General features: G+C 37.0%; 1 protein-coding gene across 2 annotated transcripts in view; it reads left to right on the forward strand.

Annotated features, from left to right (window-relative positions):
• Window positions 1-2362: 2362 nt before the first annotated feature.
• Window positions 2363-23069, forward strand: part of BMP5 (bone morphogenetic protein 5) — a 57531-nt gene continuing 36824 nt past the window's right edge. Inside the window, exons 1-2 of one of the 2 annotated variants that reach the window (XM_014869477.2) lie at window positions 2364-2611; window positions 3227-3594. In XM_014869477.2, the coding sequence (XP_014724963.1) occupies window positions 3345-3594 (250 nt within the window). In that variant the 5' untranslated portion in view covers window positions 2364-2611; window positions 3227-3344. Of the gene's footprint in view, window positions 3595-23069 lie in introns of both variants that reach the window. The other variant, XM_014869475.2, reaches the window with a different exon arrangement.

Genomic DNA, 23069 nt, shown 5'->3' on the forward strand with positions numbered 1-23069 from the left:
GAATTCACTCATCATGTGCATACATGCCACATTGTTTAAGAAATTCATGCAGCTGCTTCCTATCTTGTACTGCCAGGGTGCCTGCACCGTGCTCTGCTGCTTTCCTGCCTCTGAGTCCCTGCTCTCCAGGTGCACCTCTGGTTATGTGCTCCTCTGTCAGACATCTGTCCCTAAGGGGAGCTCACTTTGGGAGGCATTTTAGTCTTCCTTATATTTTTAAAGGGCTGGGTTTTTAAGGACTGTTCAGGTGATTCTTATGCTGCTACCACGTTTATCATCTGGGGAAGAAAGAAGTCTATCTTTGTATATCTTGACATGCTGAAATTGTACATGGTATTTTTTCTTCAGAAGTTCATTGTTTCATATTGGAAATGCAAAATGGGGTCTATCAGTGATTAGAGACACATTTCACTTCATTATCAAAGACTTTCAGTTTTAGAACTGTTTCTGCCCTGTATACCCATGCTAAGAATGAGTGTTTATGGAATATAGGCTTATGCAAAAGGACATTGTGTTTATATCAATACATATTTTTTAAATTTTTTTTTTGGTGTTCTAGTCTGGGACATTTGGTGCCTCAGTGTAGTGCAAGTTATTGTAAAATAAATGCTTTGTATTTATGTTACTTGTTTGGTTGTGGCTCTGTCAAAAAATAACAGGAGCTCTTTTTGTCAGACACATGATTACTAGTTTAGATGTGCTCTTATTTAGTTTCTGTCTGGAAAGATGTTTGCTACATAAAAATAATAAAGACATTTTTGCTTGTTTTTAATGTAAAAAATATTAACTAATGTGGAACTTCAGACACTCTAGTGACATCATATAGGAAATTTCTATATTGCTGGACATACTGGTGGGCTGAGGACTTAAATCCTCTGAGCAATCAATCCACTGGCTTTTATGAATGCTTAGGGGAAAAAGAAAATATTTACTGGAAAAGAGGAAGAAATCTTGTTGCAGGATATGCGATGGCCAAATTCAGAAAAGACATATGCATGGTAAAGTCTCAGGTATCATTGCAAGTGACTGAGCAGGGCAAGTGAAAAGAAGAGAAACCAGGAAATAACACTTTTCTTTTAACAAATAGATTTTGAAGGAACACCTTAGCAAGAAAAGAAAATGTATTCTGATTGTGATTGCTTTTCTGCTAAGAAGAACAAGACTTTTGCCAAATATCTTCCTAATTTTAGTGCCAACTCGGCAGGTCTAGCATGAGATAAATCCTTTCTTGGGAGAAGCATTGTTCATTACATGTGCTGATTTATGAGAGAGAATCAGCTGTATTTAAGGTGAAGACTGGACTAGACTGTAAAGCTTGTTTGTGCTTAATATACTAGATAAATTGTTCCTGCCTTCTTAGGGTGTGACTATACTTGCTGTCACACTCCCAAGTTTACTCAGGGACTGTGTGATTTGCTGAGTAGGTGTCATGTACAGGAAAACCCAAAGGGATGGAGTTTATATACCTAGATTTTTCCCCCAATTTCATGTTGACAAAAACCCTTTTTTGTCTCTTTTTTCTACCCTTCATCAAAGTCTCCTCAAGGCTAAAGACAAATTTTAGCAGCAAGGAAAATGACCATCAATAATCTGAGCAGTATGAAATTTAACACGGTGATTGTGTTTTAGTGAGGGGAAAACACCAGTTACTGGCTGTCAAAGAATTCTACACTGAACCTTAACTTCATGGGCAGCAGTTTTAAAATCTATTTAATATTCTTATTTCTTCAGTTAATAACAGTCTATGAGATTAAATCTCAGATTTTCATATTTACTGGGAAAAGTAGTACAGCAATTTATGTGTAAAAACGTATTTTGAATAAATTATCATTGCAAATTACAGTTTATGAAAATTGTGACTATAAGCATAATTACAGCATTGGCTGTGCACAATTTGAAATCTTGCTTGCTGAATGAATTTGTTTTCATTCAGATTGCATTCCCAACATTTTTAGAAAAGAGTCAATCAAGCCTCACTGACAAAATTTCCTACAGAGTTTATTAAAAAGGTCACCTTTGTTTGCTAAATTTGCCTAAAACATACTTCTCTTGAATTAGTGAGATTCTATTTTAGTCTGTTATGAGAGTTTCCTACTCAGGTTTACTAAACCAGAGACTCATAAGGAGACTCACAAGAGCTTCTGTATTATGCCATCTATATATCCTAAAATTGTTAAAGTTAAAATTGATTGTGCAAGCTGTTATGAAGAAAACAGACAATAGCCAAAATTAGGTATATTACTGTAAATTGGAGAGCCGGGGGAGAGGTTTAAAGCTCTATCTGGCAAGAGAAGGGTTAAGGACTTTTTTGCTATACCCGTTTCAAATTACAATGAGAAGCCTCTTCTTTCCCAGCAGGGTTGTGCTTACATTAGTCTTTAGATCTCTCTTGAAGAGAGCTGTTATATTTGTGCCTGCTACAGTTGGAAATAACAGTTCAGAAGCTGAAAAGGGTTGAATGGATTTACAGAAGGTTATTTTTTGCAAGTAAATTCATGGCAACACATTAATTTGATTAGTACATGCTTTAGAATTACTTTACACTCAAGCGATTCAAAAGATGTTAAAGTTATCTCCAGGCTGCTGGACAAATATGTGTTACACCACCAAGGTACAGATCAAGACAAATCTGTGACTCAGGATTTTATCTTGGGAAGAGCACAAGGTGTACGAAGAACTCAGAATAACGAGGGAAGATAACTCTGGGAACTACAATGTGTCAGAAGAACATCTCTTGCTAATACAGCTCCCCACCAAAGACCCGGTTATCTAAGGTTTATATAGGAATGCCTAGGTCAGCTGACAAAATACTGGTCTTCTGCTCCATAAATGCAGAAAAAACGATAACAACAGTGGAAAATTGGAAGTCTGAATTTCAGCTTTCTTAGAAATAACTGCAACCTGACACATTCCATAATATTTAAACAGGGTGGGGGGAGAGGAATCATCAAAGATGTTACGATGTTACGTTTAGAGATGACATTGACATGAAGAATAGGTAAATTTTGTTTTTCAACTACTGGGAAAGCAGACCTCATAGGAACTCAGAACAAGTAGGAGAAAAGTTGTTGTTTTTTTTTTTTTTTTCCTTGTTCTTTTTCTTTTCAAAGATGAACCTAACTGCGCTCAAAGCTTTCGTGGGCTTGCTCTGGAATTGCTGGGTTCTGGTGGGTCACGCACAGGGAGGTTTAGGAGACAATCATGTCCATTCGAGTTTTATTTACAGGAGGCTGCGGAACCATGAGAGAAGGGAGATTCAGAGAGAGATTCTCTCTATCCTGGGTTTACCTCACAGACCCAGACCATTTTCACCAGGAAAGCAGGCTTCTTCTGCACCCCTCTTCATGCTGGACCTGTATAATGCCATGACAAATGAAGAGGATTCTGAGGAGCTGGATTATTCACTGAAGGGATCAATGGCAGGGGAGAGCAGAGGGATACGAAAAGGATACCCTGCCTCTCCAAATGGATATTCGCGGAGAATACAATTATCTCGCATGACCCCCCTGACCACACAGAATCCTCCCTTAGCCAGCCTGCACGACACCAACTTTCTGAATGATGCTGACATGGTCATGAGCTTTGTCAATTTAGGTACGTGGAAATGTTTTTTGTTTTTGCTCTCTCTGACAAACTGCTAGCGTGCTCTTGTGAAGGGCAAACCTCTCGGCTGAACTGTAACCTGTTCTGAAACAGCAGGATTGGGCCCAGGCTGCTGTGCCACTGGTGAAAGAAAAATCATACGGATGGTAAAGTAGCTACATTGTAGGTGGCCATGGAAAAAGATTTTTCTCACTGTTTATATAAAGTCAGTTTCTATAACTTCCCTCTGCTGGCTTCTGTTTTCTTTCTTTCATTGATGTAATGAAAATTCTAGCCTTAGGCCAACTAACTCCTTTTTTTTAAATCTCTAAAAATCAAACACTTATGCCTGTTGCTCAGTTATTTCCCTCAGTGTTTTCCTTAAAGCTTACACATGAACAAAGTCAGTGGTTAATATTTTAAAGCCTAGAAAGGTATGAAAATGGAAAAGTTAAACCATAAAAAAAAATATTCTTAGGTTATTTAGTGCGGGTTTTTTCTGTTGTTCAGAGTCAGAGTTTTATTATCTTTTCAGTTGGATGGCTGGATTTTAAATAATCTGTTGCTGTTCCTTTGTTATTTCTATTTAATAGCAACAGGCTGTGTTTTATTATACTGCTATGCTGCTCAGAATCTACAATGGTTCTTATTTTCTCTGTCATAAATAAATTAAATGACAAGTAGAGTATTAAACACCAGAAACATGCAAGCAAAGAATGGCTTTGAAAATTTTATAAATTCAGATACAAAACCCGATAAAACTAAATTATATTGGCTTCTGAGTATAATAAACATGCTTGCCAGTTACATTGTAGGAAAAAAAGCAGTTACAGATTTCTTTACTAAAATGCAACTTAAATCTTATCTAGAAAGCTGAAAATAATTCATGAAATCCATTTAGTATTTTTATAAGTATTTGAAATGCTGCAGGACTGATAAATTTGGCTAAAAAAGCTACTTCTCATTGGACCTGAATAGCAAGAGATTTAATTAAAAACTTAAAGTTTCACAATAAACTGGTACGAATTCTGATGAACTCTTGTTTTCCAGAGTAAAACTTTCTGTAGAAACTTTTTAACAGCGGCACATGTTCCAAAATACCCTCATTTTATCACACACATCCTGTACTTTTTATGTCTACCAGGTTTTTAGTAAATATTAATACTCCAAATACTAAAATTCTAGGAAAGTAACACTCTAGAGTTTATTTGTCATAATAACAAAATCACTTCTCATTAATTATTTGGCTGACAAGGAGGTGTTCAAGCCTGAGATCTTTTTCCTTAGGAGTAACAGATGTCCACACCTCTAAATACCTTTGCTTGTTGTTTTTGCTCAGGAAATAGCAGGTTAGGAAAGAAACGGAATCTGGTTTTTGAATATGTGCTTCTTATCATTAAGAAACAAATTGCTCATGTATTGCTTTTAAATTAACATTGTGTGCCTTGATTTACCCGGAGTATCTGGAGTCAGCTGAATTTAAACCAGCAAAATTATACAGAAAAATCGGAAATTCTCTCATCCTTAGCATTAGTCAAGGCATCGATCCTGCAAAACTTTTCCATGTGTGTCCTGAGAAGCACCCTCTGTAAATATATCAGGGACCATTCCATCAGTGTCCCTGAAGACTATTTACATGGGACTCGCCTTTGATTTCAGAAATGTCTTTGATTACAATAGGACTTCTTGCAGTGAATGAGAAGAAATCTTTGAAGTTTCAGTGTCAGATATGTCCTAGGCTGATCCCACTGTGCGTTCCCAGACAAAAACCTTCTCTGGAAGAACTCAAGTTTCCACTGAGTGTCTTACCTTGGGGAGGAATTTTCCAATATTTATCTTATTTTCTTGGGTTGCCAGTGATGCCTTAAGAAAGTAATTCTGAAAAGCTAAAGCTCATCTTATGTTTCAAAACTGAAAACTGGGGCTGAGATGCTGTATTTTTCTAGTGATTAATATTAATAGACACCATTCGCTTATAACAAAATACTGTGTAAATATCAGGTTTAATTTGGCATCTGTAAAATTTAAATGTGTCTCAGCTCTAAGTTAGTTTAAATCCTAATTCACTTTAAATATCCTTCCATACAAGTTGGATATTGTGATATATCACACATTCCACAGTGTAAAATGCGTAAAAAATATTGATGACCAATATAGATTAGCTTCAACATTTTTATTAAACAATCCTATGTTTCAGTATAATTAACATAAAAATGAAATAAATCATGGAAACAAGTAACCATTTTATATGATTTATGCAGTATGAGATTGTGACAGATGAGGGCAAGCTCTTTTAATGGAGAATGGGGAAAAATATGCAGTGATAAGTGAATGCTAATGCTGTACCTTAAAATCAATAAATGCTGATGCAGCACAGTAATAACTCAAATGGATTTAAAATTGAAGCCCCAGTCAACTTGCATCAAATAAATCCGCTCTGAAAATAGTATTGACCATGCTCATACTTGCACACCATTAATTACATAATGTGTAATTATGAATCTCTATTAATCATCATGATATTTTAAATTGAAACTTTTGTATATAGTTGTACCAGTTATAACAATTTAAGATGTATACATTGAAACAAGAAATATGTAGCTGAGATGTTGGATAGAAATTATCAAGCATAAGAATTGATAAGACTGAATAAGATTAAAAAGTAAAGAAAAAATAGACAAAAGCAAATAATTTTATATTAAAGAATAAAAATTTAAACTTATGTGCTTACTCTGATTAAAACCCCAGCCTACTGGAGCTGCAAATACCTCACTTTGAAAAACAAATTTAGAAAATAATTATCAAGGGAACTGCAATCATAATTCTGTCAAGCAACCAGGGAGAAAAGTAAGAATGCATTTATTTCTCCTGAAGTTAAAATTGTAAACACCTGCTCTTTCTACTGGAATTTATATCAGAATTTCCATCTCTTTCTTTTTTGAAAGATATAAGAAGACAGAGACTATGTCTTGTCCTGTGTTTTCTATAAGACTGTGTGCGTTGGCAACTCGCCATAAATATTGATGAGTGTAACAGAGGAGTTAATTGGGTTTGGTCCAGCAGTCAAAGAATAAATCCTCCACTAAACACACTGGGGTTTTCAAAGATCTGATTATATCACCTTCAAATTCAGAACTTTGTTTTCCTGACTGGGTGTTTTTTACTCTATTATAATATTTTATTATATTGTTGCAAAGCCCCAACTCTTTAGAGTTCTGGCATCTTCTTTTTGGCTGGTCTCCCAAAATGACATATATAGGATACCCCATTCCCCAGAGAACAGGCAAATAATACTTATGCAGTCCAACTCACTTTTTGCTCACTCAAAATTTAGTTAAGGAAAGACTTTTTAAAGATAAATGTTAGTGTTCCCACTCTTCACCTCTTTCAAAAAGAGGGAGATTAAATAAAATAGATCTACATGGATGAGGCTTGGAAAAACAGCACCACTTTTGTAAACTACATTTAAACATTTCAAACACTGATTTCTCTATTGTTATTAAAGTGATCATTAAATCCGCTATACTTAAGGTGTTCTTTCTCATGCCATTCAAATGGTCTGTATTTTCTTTTTTTTTTACAACACATCTGTAAATTTTTCTCTTAAAAGATTGTTTCATTTGCTAAGCAAGTCTGTTTGCTTTCTTCATATTTTCCTGTTAATTGATATGAACCTTCCATAAAATAGTAGATATATATCTGCTTTTGTGGTTTTCTGTTATGTTTTCTTTTTTAGCAGATACAATTAATTTCAAAACCTTGAATGTGAAGACCACAATAAAATTTTGTGACCCTGACATACATGTGCTAAGAAGGATACAATAATGACTGAGATTTTTAAAGTAACCGGTACACCCCAGAAAGACATTTTTTCTTCTTCACAGACAATGTGAATGATTCCACAATCTTAGAATAATTTTGAAACCGCATGTGCTGTGTTCAGTTCTTACACCAGACACTGAAATCAATGGAAATTTTGTCTGAGGCACAGAGGACTGTTCATATTTCTCCAGCTTCTCTGTCCCAACTTTGAACACAGTTTTACCGATGATATTCTTCTTTAAAACCTGAATCATTAAGCAAATACATAAATTCAAAATATTTTAGCCCATTGTGTTCATTGGAGAATGCTAACATGGCATAGAACAAATTTTACAGCTACTTTGAGAAATGTATAGTACATCAATCCACACCAAATACCTGTACAAATATATTTTTGTTACACATAAAAAAGAAAGGATTCCTTACTGCAATCAGACTCTGAGCATGCATAGTAGCTCGTTTCTTAAATTAAACTAATTCAGTTTCTACAACCTTCCACTCACAGCTAACATATCATCAGCTAGGAATATGGAGTGCTAAGCCATAAAATGCCAGGAGCTGAGGAAGGGGTTTGAAGGATACATGCAAAAAGGCCTCAAGATCATTAACTTCTCTCCTCAAGCTTAGGAATGAGCACACTTTCTTTCTTTTCCACAGGATTTCAGATGTTGCTGTCTTAATTTTAACCGTACGTGAATTTCTTTGGCTGCAGTACAGTTTTAGTGTATAAATGCAGGCTTCTAATGAAAATATTGACACAGCCTTAGCTGAAGTGATGGAAAGAGCACTATTATCTTGCCTTGAACAGAAGGATGCTATTGCAGAGATAAAACTTGTTAAATAACAGATAGACTCCATGCCTTTACTTGTGGAATTGGATAAATACTGAGAAAAAATGAGAAAACATTTGTGAAACTTTTATTCAATGGCAAACCCAAGTCATTAAGGTGCTGTTTTTCACTCTTTTACATAACATTTAGAGCAAATTGGATGAAGCAAGTCTCACTTAATTTTCATCCTCAGTAGACATCACTTGGCATCTTGAAATCCTAAGACTTTTTTCCCCTTTATTAAAGTTTTGTCACCCAGTCAGTGAACACAATGAATTTCTTGTGACCTAGTACAGTCAGGCATTAGAAATAACTATGAATTATGAAATAATTTTCTATGATCAGAATAAATATTAAGACAACTCTTTGAAAATAATTTTATTTGTTTCTAGAACGAAAGGACTTTACTCACAGGATGACGAGCTAAAAATTCTCATCCAATACTTACAATTCATTAAAGTTTTAACCAATTTTTGTGCAATGACAGAGCAGGTTTTTAGAAATTGCTTTCAATTTTTAGCTGGAAATATTCTCCATATCCCCTTTTTTGAATTACATTACATTTGTTGTTTTATATTGAAATATTTTATATTTCCTTTGAAATCTCTCAAGTTACATGAATCTTAAGAACTATATAGCTCTACCTCAAAATAGGTTTGTGTGATCCATAAATATCATCTAACAAAATAATGTTTTTATAACTGTCAATTAATTTTTTTGCCAAAGTTAACACTTTAAATCCAAGTAAATTATTGTATCTACGCAGCCAAAAAAATGTCAAGCTCTCCATTAACTGGGGTATAAAACTGTCTGACTCTCCTTGCCGACAGGTTTGAAAGAATTTGCAGATAACTGAAGAGAAACTGATTTAGCAGATGGTTAGACGTGCATGGTGAAAAGCTATATATATGTATGGATATATAAAAATATATATTATTATTAATATTTTTCCCATTGGGAAGAACGGCTGACCCAGTTCCGCTTCTTCTTTAGAAAGTGTTCCTTTCCAGACTAAACACAGACTTTGGGTGGGGTTTTGGGGATTGTATGTATTGTACAGTGCATATTTTCCCAGGAAAACACAATCTGGCAGTGACTCTGGCTAACCATGAAAGAGAAAGGGGCAGGCTTGTGGAGACATCTCTGTATGGAGTATTAGGGGAGGAATCCTGCCATGGGTTGGATGGAGAGCTTCTCAGTGCTTTCCCTAAACTCTGGGTTGTTTTCTTAGCTAACTGGACAACTTTGGCATCTGTGTCATCTCCTACACTTACTGCTCCTGTTATTATTTTCTCTGAATGTTAAATTATACAAAGAATTTTACTGTGGCTACCTGCCTACTTACTGCCTGAGTTATGGGGGTAATTATGACAGGGGCAGTTCGTTTTCTTTTCTTTTTAGCCACGGCAGTTCCTTTCAGCTTGCTTTCATAGGCCCACAAACTAATAGAATTTGGAAAAAAATTGATTGATTGCAGTCTGATCATTCTAGGTGTTGTCTGGTGTTTCCACATAGCTGAGAATGAACAGTTTATGAAGTGCCAATTGCAGCCTCCAGCTAAAGAAAGGCTCCCCAGGGCTTCAGGAGAGCTCTGGCTGCTACCAGACTTTATAATTATTTCCCACACTTTTCCCTATCCTCTTCTCCTTGTCCTTTCCCTTGTCTCTAACCCCTGCTGCCTAGGCGGGGTCACTGAACTTTAGTTTTATGTCAGTGGCATTTGGCTGTAGACAGGATTAAAGGCTGAGAAGTGGTGAGACCAGGCGACAGTGCAGGAGATGGAGAGGGAAGGAATGAGAGCAGGCATGAGGGAAAAACGGCAAAGCACAGGCTGGGCTTTAGAAGGAGGACATCCCTCCTCTCAGTAGGCAACAGCCAGTGTGCAGGGCTGGATACAGAGCTGCTGGGCACGGGAAAGGCTCACAACAGAGAAACAGCCTCTGCAGGAATTGCTGGAAGACTTAGTCCTGCTCCTCTGGGCCTCACATGGAGCGTGATGGTGCAGCACTGAGAGCGTTCCCATGCCAGAAGAATTACAAAAGTGGGAGTTCGTCATGGTAGGGAGAAGGTGAACGCAGATGGAGAAAGAGCAAAGAGCGTGATAAAGATAGAAAATGTACAAATGAAAGGCAAAATTAGCACAGGTATGGGTTTCTTCTCTGAGTAAGCCTTGAAGGCAAAGGGAGCTCTTTTCTTCTGAATGCCTTGTGGCAGAGCAGCTACCTCAGCCTCCCCAGGCACTTGACTTCCCTGGCAAAACTTTTCATCCTTGCAAAACAAAACGCAGCTCCCCCCACCCTTCGGTATGTGTGTGCCGGGAGTACACAGACAGGCTACTAACATTTGCAGCCGTAAATAACTTAGAAGCTGCTTTTAAAAACCGCAGGTTAAAGGATGAGGGCTGCCATGACGCACACAGAGGTTGAGATCAGAGGAGCAGCTAAGAGGGGTCAGGAGAAACAATGAATCCCCTTGTTCTGAGTCATATTTATGAGTGCTCCATTGCACCTAAAGTTCATATTTATTGGCTAGGCCATGGGGTTTCCCCATTTGCTCATCTCTTAAAATAACACCCCTGGTTAAAATTTCCTATAAAACACAGAAATGCTACAGCAGGCAGAACTTGTCAACCCTGACAACTACATTATTTAAGTTTGTGGGTGGGGTACACCAAGCAAGAGCTAGTTTGTGTTTTGTACTGACTTATGAATTTGTTTCTATACAGAACATGACGGTAACATAAGTAGAAAAGGAAAGATTTTATAGCTCAGCCCTCCACTCAGAATTTTCCCAGTTATTGAGAGATGCTCCAAGAGGCGAATTTAAGTGTTTCGTTCCCAGCTCTTTTTGAGCAATTATTCTGGTGCAATGGATCAAGAACCTGGCTTTATTAACCACTACTATACCACTTAATACACATGTGGTATATGAGGCATGTGTGGTTCCTCACCAAAATGTGGTTCTACTTTTTTCCCCACTATAATTCACGGCAAACTGAGGTAAAAATTATTAATAAGTCAGAACCTAGAAAACTAACCAGAACAGCTAGTGCTGGTTCATGAGATGTATTTGTAGGTAATAACCAGTGACTTTGCAGAAGCAAAATTCCACATAATTCTTTTTCAAGGAGAATCAAGATGAGGAAGAAATTTGAACAACTGAGTTCTGTAAGGTTTATCCTTATCTGGCTTAACAATATTACCTATTCAGACTCCATAAGAACCTTAAGGTCTATTCCAGCTTCAATGATTCTGTAACTATATCCCTTTGTTGACTGGGTCAATTAAACGAAATTATTGTTGTTTTAATTCACAGGTATTTGAGTGTAGTCAAATTAATGAAGTTAAATTCATATGATCTGGTGAAGTTGTACCCCTATTCCAGAGTAATTATTGTAAATTGAGGGCAATTTGGCTAGGCATATCCATTTAAAACATTAATTTTTTTTAAATGGAGGGGAAATACACACAGGGTATGCAGCTTTAAGATACTGCAAAATAATTTCAAAAATTCATTGTATTGGACTTTTTCAATTGTGAATGGCATCATTTTTGGATGTAGAGGTGTTAAATTCTGTTCTGACAAAACAAAATTCTGGAAAAAATGTGTGTTCTGTTTTGTTCTAGGCCTCAGAAAAAGAAGGAGCAGGGACACTGAATGATCAGGGACTCTGATTTTGGAGCAGTGGGCAGATGGTATCTGATGGTATCTGGCGCCTCGAGCCATGGGATTCTGGTGGCACACTTTTCAAGTACACTAGCTGAGAAATTGAAAGAGTAGGAGAACAGTAGTGTGGATGATATCTCTATGGGAGCAAATCTAGTGTACAACCACCTAACAGCTGTAGGTCTTTGGGGTGATTTATGATGGTGGAACATAGCTCTGGGAAGGTTGTTCCCAAGGTTAGCTCAGCTGGAATATTTGTCAAAACCTACAAGTCATAACATGCCAGTGATCCCAAAGGTTAATCTGCTGCTCCTGACCAGGTTACCTTGCTGCCTCATACATGAAAATTAAATATTGCAGTGAGTCAGTCCCACCCCCAGCCAAGTCAGAGAGTGAAATGTCAGAGCAACCTAATAAGAAAATCTTAAAGAGCCTCAGACAGAGAATGAAAACAGTATGCCCTTGTTTTCCAGTCCATAAAATGAGGATGGGCAAATACTGCTGTGTTCATTTTCTCTTCTGTGCATTGTTATTCTTTGAAGTTGCAGAGTACTGTTACAGCTTTCTTCTTGTGAAGGCTTGTTTTACTCTGGCTGTGTGCTCCGTAAAATACTTGGCTTCTAAAAGCCTCACAACACCTTGCATTTCATCATGGTGATCTCAAATGTTATTTTAGAAAGGGCTAAAAAAGGCTCTTCTATAATGGCAACAAGTTTGCTCTTCTTAAAACACAGTTTACAAAATAATGAAAATGAAAAAGAGGCTGGAATTTAAGCACCCAAACTGAGATTTGTTCTGGTGTAAAGAGAGGAAGCCTGGCTAGCTTAGCTCTTGTTCTCAGAATATAGGTTTGTGTCTTTCTGAGTCATATGTGCATGCATATCAGTCTGTGTGCATGGCTTTGTGTATGTAATATAGAAAGCATGTAAATCTCTTCAGTTTTAGTCACTGGAATTTTTTCCCCCTTAAATCATAATATTCTTTCCCGTCAATACTATGTGGCTTTAGCAGCCCTGACCTTTCAAGCTGCCTGTTTGGACCAGTGTTTATCAGATGACCATTTGACCTCCTTGTTAATTGTACTTAATTACATCCTGTTGTAACATTTTGAAATAAGGAGGAGAGTTTATGGATCTGCTCCAAAGACCTGAAGACTAAAACAGCAGCAGAATTCAGTGGTATGAGGTGCCGAGTAGTCTTGTAGTGAGGGTAATGAGAGCTGTGGCTCGTCCAGTCCATGGCAAAATTAGATCCTTAAAAGATTCCTTTTCCATTTAGGATCCTTGGTACTTCTGTGAATAAAATCACACTTTTAAAATTTTATTTTATTTTTTAATTTTTTTTTTATTTTTTATTCTGAGAAGGGCTTCTTGCCTCTGACTAACATCTTGGATATTTCTCCAAGGTGATCAAGAAAGGAGTGAAGTTCACATCTGATGATATAAAAGACAGTAGCCTCTGTTTCCACAAATGATATCTCTGTAGTTTCCCAAAATTTCACAGTTTCTTATGCTTCCATAGAATGCTAGTTCCCACGAGTTTTTTGAGACTTGTGTAGTAGTTGCTATGAGATTTTCTGTGCATTGATGATTTATGAGCACATCTAAGGTTTCATTAAAGAGCAGCAATTATCCCCTGCAGCTGCAGAAAAACAAAAATGAAAACAAATCAACATCCAGAAATAGCCACAGTTCTTGAAAATGGTCACTCTAAAGGCTCAGAAAGCAACTTCAAGCACGTTTTATTTTACAATGCTTATCATATAGTAGACAGCTTTTGAAACATATGGCATTGACCATATAATTTCTCACTAGTGATGAGATATATATATATATCTGTAGATATATATATAGATATATATGTTTGCTTTTTTGTTGTTGTTCCTTAGCTTTCTTTCCAAAAATTTATAGTAAACTTGATTTCCTCAAATACACGAAGAAAAAAATGAATAGAAGCTATAAAATTATCATTACCAGGTGAAAATCTAGTCCCAAAATTTTAGGGCAAGGCAAAAGAATACACCTTCAATTTTTTTTATTATAACACTTATAAATAGATTTATTGCAGAATGAAATACCATAAAAATTAATTGTGTGTAGTGGTTAACTGCACATCATTATGGCATTATTGCAATGGTTTATCCTCCAGCATGAGTCAAATTCTAGATAAAAAAGATAAGTTACTTAGAGCTGTGCTGTGAGCTTTGGCTGATGCAGTGCTGCCCATGGTTGTCACTGTGAGCTGAACACTATTGTGAAAGCTAAAACTCTGTACTGTCTTTCATGTAGCAAAGGTTAAACCTACAGTTCAACTAGACACAATTTGTTTTACGTAGTTAAATGTTTTTAGTGTATTGATTTAAATTACAAGTTTATATAATTAAAAATAAAATACAGAATTTGGTGGATGTCATAGTGAGGTATTCAAAAGATTATAATTTTTAAATCCTCTTGGGTGTTAAGAAATAAAGTATACCTGAAAACTTTCAATTAAATATTATGACATTCAGGAAGGGCTGGTTTATTTTTCAGAATTTTGAGAGACAGTATAATGTGACACCATATAGTATTGTATAGAATAATAATTTAAAATTACATATTATTTCAGAATAAAGATTTTTTTCTTTTCTTTAATTCTTTGGTTATCTCCTATATTATATCCTATAGCTATCAACGATGGTCCTTCAAAAGTAATTTTTTTCATCATTTAAGATATTGAATTAAGAATCATGTTTAATGAGGCTTTATATAATAATGCGATCATATTTACAAGGACAAGCATTTTTAAATATATCAATTTTTTAACATAAGTATATCTTAAAAATATTTATAATTTTATGAAATATATGTACAAATTTATTTTTCTATAGAAATATAGATATGTGTTAATGCAAAATCCAGAGGCGATTGATGCCGTGGAGTAAATTCTAAGACACAGATCACAGAATATTCAGTGTTGAAAGGGACTCAGAGGGATCAAGTGCAACTCTTAAGTGAATGGCCCATATGGGGATTGAAGCCCCAGCCTTGATCATACTTGCACCATGCTCTGGCCAACTGAGCAGATCTTGAGTTCATGCTGCAATTCATTGGGTCAGAATGAAGAGAGTAATGCCTTTAAGATTAACAGCATATTGGCACTACTTTGATTGCCCAGCAGTTATGTTCTGCTTCCTCCATATTTGTATATGTATTCCTTATAAATGCAAAATACAAAAGATGTGCTTATTAGCACGTGTGTGCATGGGAGACCTTGTCTAAAAGGTGTTTATCACTCACCTGCAGCCAGTACACAGGCACAACCATGAATTGAAATCTTGGCTCCATGGGCACAGCTCCCAAACAAGTTGTGACCTGTTCATGCTGTGTTTACATTACTATCTGCTGCTGTACAGTAATGAAGCTTATTTTATTAACATATCACTATATCATTAACATTGCATCATTATATCTGTGAGATTTGCCAGAAACTCCATTAAATCATGCTGCTTCTCCTTGTCTGCAGGTAGGGAGCCAGTTTTCATCAAAATGGGAATGAAAGCATGTCTCCAAAAGATGAAACTGTGATGCTTCCAGTTTTGGGGATGGACAAATGGGGTTTTTTATTTGATAAAAAACCTAAGCCTATCCTCAAAGATTAGAGCAGTTGTCACTTCCAACCCTACTGGAAGCACAGGTTTAGGGCAAAAATGTGCAAAGGCAAAGGTTGATCAGCTGCTGCAAAAATGCATGTGAAATATTCTCAGTGGTGTTGTAGCAAAAAGATTGCAGGTCAGCTTCCCATTCCCTGCTCATTCTTACCCTCTACTCAGAAAGACACACAGGTTTTGTCTGGGGACCTCAGCTCAGCAGGCAGTACAAGCTCAGGAGACCATCTTTACTGTTCCAGACAAGTGTTACACCTATAGATACCTCTACAATTACCTTGGGTATTGTGCTCGTAAGTAACTGTGTGAGGAATATGAGGAATGCAGTCTCAAGTGGAATAACACTGCAAATGCAGAAATATTACAACCATATCCAAAGCCCTGGGCAGCCAGGTCTAGGTGGCTGTGCCTGAGCCAGGACCTCCTCAAGTCCCCTCCAACCACGGCCTCTCTGTGACTCTGTGACAGAGTAACTACAAAGAAGAGAGACCTCACTCTTGTTTTATATATTGACATCAGTCATGGAGTTTTTTTGGAGAGGAGTGATGATCTTCCATCAGACAATTATTGGATGAGCAGTACTGTGTGCTCAAAATATCATACTTTCTACTTTGGAAATTCTTTTCTAGCTTGTTATGTCATTTTGAGACTCCTGTGTCTCTCTCCCCAAGTCTGTGCAAAAGAACCCAAGTCTGTGTAACCTGGAGCTAAATCTGAGCTATTCACATTGTCTGTGAAGATTATTTTTCCTTCCCTTTGGCAGTGCAGGTGTAATGCTGGATGGCCAACCCAGATGTATTTTATTCAGTAACAGTAAATGAGTTTCTGCCAGGAAAGAGGATCAAAATCATCATTAACTTTGGTAAATTTTAAACTTCTTTCAGGGAAAGAAAAAAACCCAATATTCTTTCCTTCTTTTTGAGGGGACTTACTTCATAAGGGAGTGAAACTATCTCTGAGAGAATAAATCATGGTCAGGTTAGACTGACAAGAGCTGCAGAGGAGAGGGTATATCCATATTAACAAGCCAAACTGGCTGTTAAAACCTGCCCTCTGAAAGTGCCATTCCTCGCAACCCTTGGCCAGTCCTCTATCCTGCTCTTCCTCCTCATCTTCCTCTCATTTGCTTCCCCTATAGTATCTGTGAGGACCTGTCCCTGCCGTGCTCCTGGCCCCATTGCCCTGTTCCTCAACACCACTGCTTAGGCTCTCCTAGGTGGTCCTTGGTGCTGGCCAACAGCAAGATTGTGCAGGACAAACCTTCAAAACAATGTGCCAACAGATTTTAAAAGATGAAGTTTCATCTCCTTACATTTTTAATTTTAAGGTGATGAGTCAGTATAGTGATTAGCCCAGTAAACATTTGTGCATCCAAAGTGTAAATCAGAAGATGTCTGAATTTATCTGAGCCAAGCTGACATAATAGCTAAGTACACAGCCTGTGAGCAGCTATTTTTTGCAACTGTATTTAATATCCTGTCTAAATTATATTCTAGCAAAATTTTTTTTTATTTCTTATATGTAAAGAAGCCTTCTTCTACTCTCTAAATGAGATGTTCTTGAGGGCTTCCTTCCTTATCCTTGTTACAGCTGGACCCTTTCTATGGAATGTTTGGTCAGTGTTAATGAGTATGGGTAAACTCAAAATACTCAGATGTGAGCACAGAGTAAGCAGAAAATATTGCCTATCTAGTTGTATCCAGTTTGGTGTGCAGACACAACTTCCATGGAAGCATTTCCAACAAATTCCACAGCAGGAAATAGATGGAGTTTGTTAGACAGCATGTGTGAATGGTAAGTGGTAGAGAGACTTGCCACCTCTGGCTGGAAGTGAGCAGAGGGTTAACAGAAGCAGAAACTAAGGAGATGTGAGAAGATAGAGTGCACTTTAATGTTTAGCTTTTCCTCCCCTGCCACTTGCCCTATGATGATATATGCCCTTTCGCCCTCCTCAGAAGTTATGTTCCATCTGTATACTTTTACAGTGTCAAAACAGTTATAACTTACACCTATTTTCTGACCATTGGATCCCAGAGGTATAACTTTTGTTTCTATCCAGTTGCAGTTGAACCCAAGAGGGATCTTTTTTTCTGTCATTTGTTAACCTTGAGGTTGTGTTGATCTGACATTCTGACTTTCACACACAGTCAGAAACCTGGCAATAATTGTTAGTTTTCTTTGTGATGATCTGTGATTATAGAAAAAAAAAATAAATGTGATAAAAAATGGAAGTCTATTGACAGATGGTATCAAAATTTACTGGCTTTGCCAAAGGTGAGGCAAAATAGACATCATTGAAAAGAGCAGATGAAATTACCAACCTGAAGCTTGGTAGTGTAATGACTAGCTGATTTATCTATGCATTAGCTCTGAACTACATAATAGAGGGATCTTTGATGAGTTATATTTTTCCAAGTAAAGATTTATTTATCACTCATGGAACTGAACACAATCAGAAATCTAGTAGGTTTAGATTAATGTATGCATTTGTGATTGGAGTGCCTTTGTAATACTGTGTGTCTTAAAACAATAAAGAAGAACCAGGGTCCTTACTTATTGAAGATTAAATAGCACATATGTGCAGTTGTATCTTTTGTTGTACTTTGTACTACAGCTGAGCAACTGGAGTGGAAGATTTGCATTCGTGAGGTTGAAAGACACAGTGCATTATACTGTCAAAACTATCAGAAAAAGGAGACTTAGAGCAACCACGTTGCCAACTATCTTTTATGTTAGGATTGTGATAATACCCAAACGTAGACTCTCAAAGTTCTGTTCACTTCTAAAACTCAATCTCTTTGTCTGGTTACTTCTCCTCTTGTATTGGCCGGGTTCAAGGCAGCATGAGAAAAGCAGGGTGTTGCTTTCCCACTTATTTTGTATCAACAACTGAAAGCCTTCCTGCATCTAATTATTTTTGGACCAGCTGCAGTGCAGCACTTGTTTTAACTTGTTAAGCAAGTGCATTTGACTTGGAAGAAGAGTAAATTGAATGAATAACACATGTTTAGAAATGAAATTTATAACAAAACATTGGCTATTGAATGAAGACCAGCAATTTCATTAAAACTTCTATTTCACTCCATATTTTAATTTAAAGTAACAAGAAGGTATCATGGGTAATCTCACAGTGTCCAGATGACCTGGGAGATTATGTGTGAGAAAGCCAAGCCCAGTTATGCTTCTGATTGAGGCATTTCTTTAGGTATCTGCTTCTAAATGTTTCTGGCAGGCACTGTTACAGGTTTCTGGAAACTCTTTCCTTCTCATGGTGAATGATGGAAGATTTTAACTAATAACTGAGTTCTAATTCTTAAAATAATTCATAGGAAAGAAACCCCCAAACTTATCCTTTTACATATTCACTACTATTCTAGCATGGGTGTATAACTTTAGTTATTTACCTGAGTATTGTCTATCACTTACTAAAGTGAAAACATTTTGAGGGGATTAGAAAGTAGAAATCACATAATTTGAAATTCCACCTTAAAATTTGAAATTTTAGTCATTACACTATTTGGAGTTTTTAAAATGTGTGTTTTGTTAATTGGCAAGGATCTATGAGATCTTATTAACTACAATAACAAAATGGAGAAGTGAACATTTTAATAATAGAACAGCACTCTCAGAAGATGCAATGCTAAGTGCCTGGTTAAAATACATTAATATATTCTAACTGTTTTTATAAATATGGGATATTGAAATGCATTTCTTTGAAGGTTAAAGAAAGAAAACCAACATGTTAAATATTTTCTTCGAAAAAGAGACAGGCAATGGGTTTTTTTGTTGGCTTGACTTTTTTGTTATGCTTTCTCTTTTCCTTCTTAATCTAGATTCTGTGGCCATCGTTGAAGGCTTTTTTCATTGACTTTATTTGGGTTTGAATTACTGTGCAATTCATACAGTTCAGTAAGTCTGTTCGATTATAGAAAGGATGTTCTACCACTAAAAATTTGGCTTTGATAAATAACATTTCATTTATAAAAACTGTCACTAACTGCACAGAATTTCATCAAGCAATTTTCAAATTGCCTCTAATTTTGGTAAAGAAAAAAGGAAAATGTTGCTCATTGATGTCAGTAGCTGACCTGAAAATAAATAATTTAGTGAAATAACTCTAAATTTACAGCAGTATATCTAGCTTCTGCATATGACTGAGCAAACTGTATTCTCTGTGTTTTGAAAAGAAAGTATATTTAATGTGAAAGTAATCTACATCATTATTTCAAAACCACATCTGTAAATACATAATTATTCTAAATACAACCAATATAATAATAATACATGCAGAGAAACTCAGATGAAAAGTACTGCAATAAATCAGTTTTTAAGAAACAGAACTGTTGCAATGAAAAAAAGAAATTCTCCAGACTTGCCCTTTCTAATTAAGCAAAATCCCTACTGATAAAGGAAATAGCTTTGCTCCAGTTGGAAGGGTATCTGAACGTAGATTAAATTTCTGACAATGACTTTCATGTCTAAGATAGGGTATGTGTGGAATGTAATTTTGGGGACTTCTATTTTCAACCTCTGCCTACATTTTTTATGTAAGATATCACAGAATCATAGAATCATTTATATTGGGAAAGGCCTTTAAGACCATTGACTCCAAGTTTTAAACATTCACTGACAAGTCCAGCACTTTGAGGGCTTCATTCTGCTCCCTGTACCTGTCTTCAACCCCAGGGAGCTGGCACTCAGAGAGCAACTGGCCCAGCTCTATTAAAGTGTGACACAAAGAAGACATTAAGTACTACAGCCTTTTCCTCATCCTCTGCCACTGTTTTTCCCCACATCCAATAGAATGGAGATTCTCCTTAGCACTTCATTTGTTGCTGATGTATTTACAGTAACATTTTTATTGTGTTTTAAGGCAGTGCCCAGATTACATTATACTTGGGCTTTGACCCTTCTAATTTTCTCTCTGCATAACCTCATGACATCCTTGTATTCCTTCTGATTTCCTGCCCCTTCTTCCAAAGTGCATAGACTCCCTTTTTTTTTTTCTGATTTCCAGCCAAAGCTCTTTGTCCAGGCAGGCTGCTCCTCTTCCCCACTGGCTGGTCTTTTGGCACATGGGGACAGCCTGCTCCTGGTCTTTGAGATTTCTCTCCTGAAGGATGTCCATCCTTCCTGGACCCCCTTGCCCTTCAGGTCTGCCTCTCAAGGGACTCTGTCAACCAGCCTGCTGAACAGGCCAAAGTCTGCCCTCAGGAAGTCCAAAGGAGCAGTTCTGCTGACCCTCTACCTTACTTCTTCAAGAATTAAAAACTCCATTAAAACTCCATATTTTTGTGATTGCTGTGCCCAAGAGTCTTCCAACTATCACATCAGCCACCAGTCATTCTCTGTTCACCAGCAGCATATCCAGTGGGACACCTTCCCTAGCTGAATCCCTCACCAGCTGTGTCAGGGAGTTTGCTTCCACACATTCCAGGAAGCTCCTGGACTGTTTTCTCTCTGCTGTGTTGAATTTCCAGCAGACATCTGGTAAGCTGAAGTTCCCCACGAGAACAAGGGCTGGAGACTGGGAGACTTCTCCCAGCTGCTCGTGGAACATTTCATTTGCCTCTCCATCCTGGCTGGAGGGTCTGTAACAGACTCCTACCAGGGTATCTGCCATTTGCCTTCCCTCTGGTTCTAACCTATCAACACTTAACCCAGTTGTCACCATAATTAATTTCTAGGCAATCAAAACATTCCCTAATATAGGGGGCTACCCCACTGTCACTCCTTCCTTGCCTATCCCTTCTCAAGAGTTTATAGCCATCTTTAGCAGCACTTCAGTTGTGCAAACTGTCCCACCATGGTTCTGAGGTGACAGATACTTCATCCTAAATGGAAGACATGTAATGGGGTGTGTAACTCTGAAGTTTTGTAGTTACAGCACTCAGCTGAATGATTATGGCAATGTAAATGGTAACTGTCTGATGTCAAATAATTTTAAAAAGTCAGATGTGGGAGCAAAAACTTATTTCATTCTCATTTCGGCCCTTAACCCCTGCATTTCTTCTGTGGAATGGCTCAGGATCTCCCATTGCTGGGCTACTGGCATCCTGGCAAGTTAGGATACAGTCATTGAAATCAGCTGATAAGGATTAAACTGTCCTTTGACTGAGTAAGGACTATCTCAGTCTGATTTTCTGGTGCTGAAGTGGACTAAAGGGGAAATGTAAATAAACTCCTTTGTTCTGTTTACTGGCTGGTACAAGACAGTTGACCCTTAACAAACAGAATTGTCTCCCCACTGACTGTATCAGGCAGCCATCTCTGGTGTCCAAAACAATGCTCTAAGGACAGGTGACTATTTTCTGCAATTTCAATGTCCAACTCAAAATGGATTCCCTGAATTCAATCAGGAAACTTACCATTCTAAAAAACAGATAAACCTAGTAAAGTAGTAGTGCTCAGAGAAGTAAAATCATAGTGTGCTGTTGTTTTTTTTTTTTAATCATCACTTTGGGAAGTTATTTTTCTTCATTCTCGGACTTTAAAAGTCCACCTGATTTAAAACCTTTTTCTAGAAGACTGTAATTCTCATTCAAAGGCTAATGAGCAGAATAAAATGGCTGCCACTTACTTCAATATTAACTAGATTTTACATTTTAAAGACTTCCAGGGTGAAAAGAGGAAAGGTATGCCTGCCCATATAAAGTGATTTTCTGAAGTTGATGTTAATTTCCTACAAGCAAAAAAAGTTGCAAAGCTTAAAAATATCACAATACATATTTTAGAATCTGTAGTCTGTTCTCTCTTCAACTGAGAATGACATTCTGGTCAATGTCCTTAATTTCTCTCAGATACACTTCATTCAAATATTTCCACCCAGCATAGCTTCTTTTATTTTGGCGGGGTTATTTTAACCCTTCTCTAGAACATGTATGCTTCTGTATGCTTCTCTAGAACCACTTTTCACCTTTGCACACACCCTACTAAACATTTGTTGCCTTAATTTATAAAAGGTGAGCCACTCTAAACAGTCTCATCGATTATACTGGAGTTTGAATGAGGGAGAGAAGAGCAAGAATGAGGTAAACAGCTATTTGATGTCTGTCTTTTCACAGTAGCACAATAGCTAATTCCTAGGGCCTCTGACCTTTCAGTGTCCTGTAACAGAGTACTTGCATTAATCTGTTGCTTATCTGTCACCTACCACATTTGATATTTCCAGTCTCTGCTTTCAATTATCAGTCATTAGAGGCAGCACTGAGTAATTTCAGGAGAAAATGCCTGGAACCTTTGACCTGTTTTGGTCAGATAACCACAAGTGCTCACTGTAGATAAACTATCATTTCATTATATTCACGATGTAAATGAGTGTCGTTTGTAGTGTATCAGCTTACTGTAAACTTTATCACCTTGGAGTGATTAAAACTGACTGGTTTACTTAGTACTTATACAAAGAATTTCGAGTCAAACAGTGAAATTCAATGAGATTAGCATAAATGACCCTTTATAGTTACACAGGTCTGTAGGACCCTCCATTTTGCCTTGGCACATATATTTAATAGTTAAAAAGTGAC

The sequence above is a fragment of the Sturnus vulgaris genome, chromosome 3 (assembly GCF_052056855.1).
Source record: "Sturnus vulgaris isolate bStuVul1 chromosome 3, bStuVul1.hap1, whole genome shotgun sequence".
NCBI lineage: Eukaryota > Metazoa > Chordata > Aves > Passeriformes > Sturnidae > Sturnus > Sturnus vulgaris.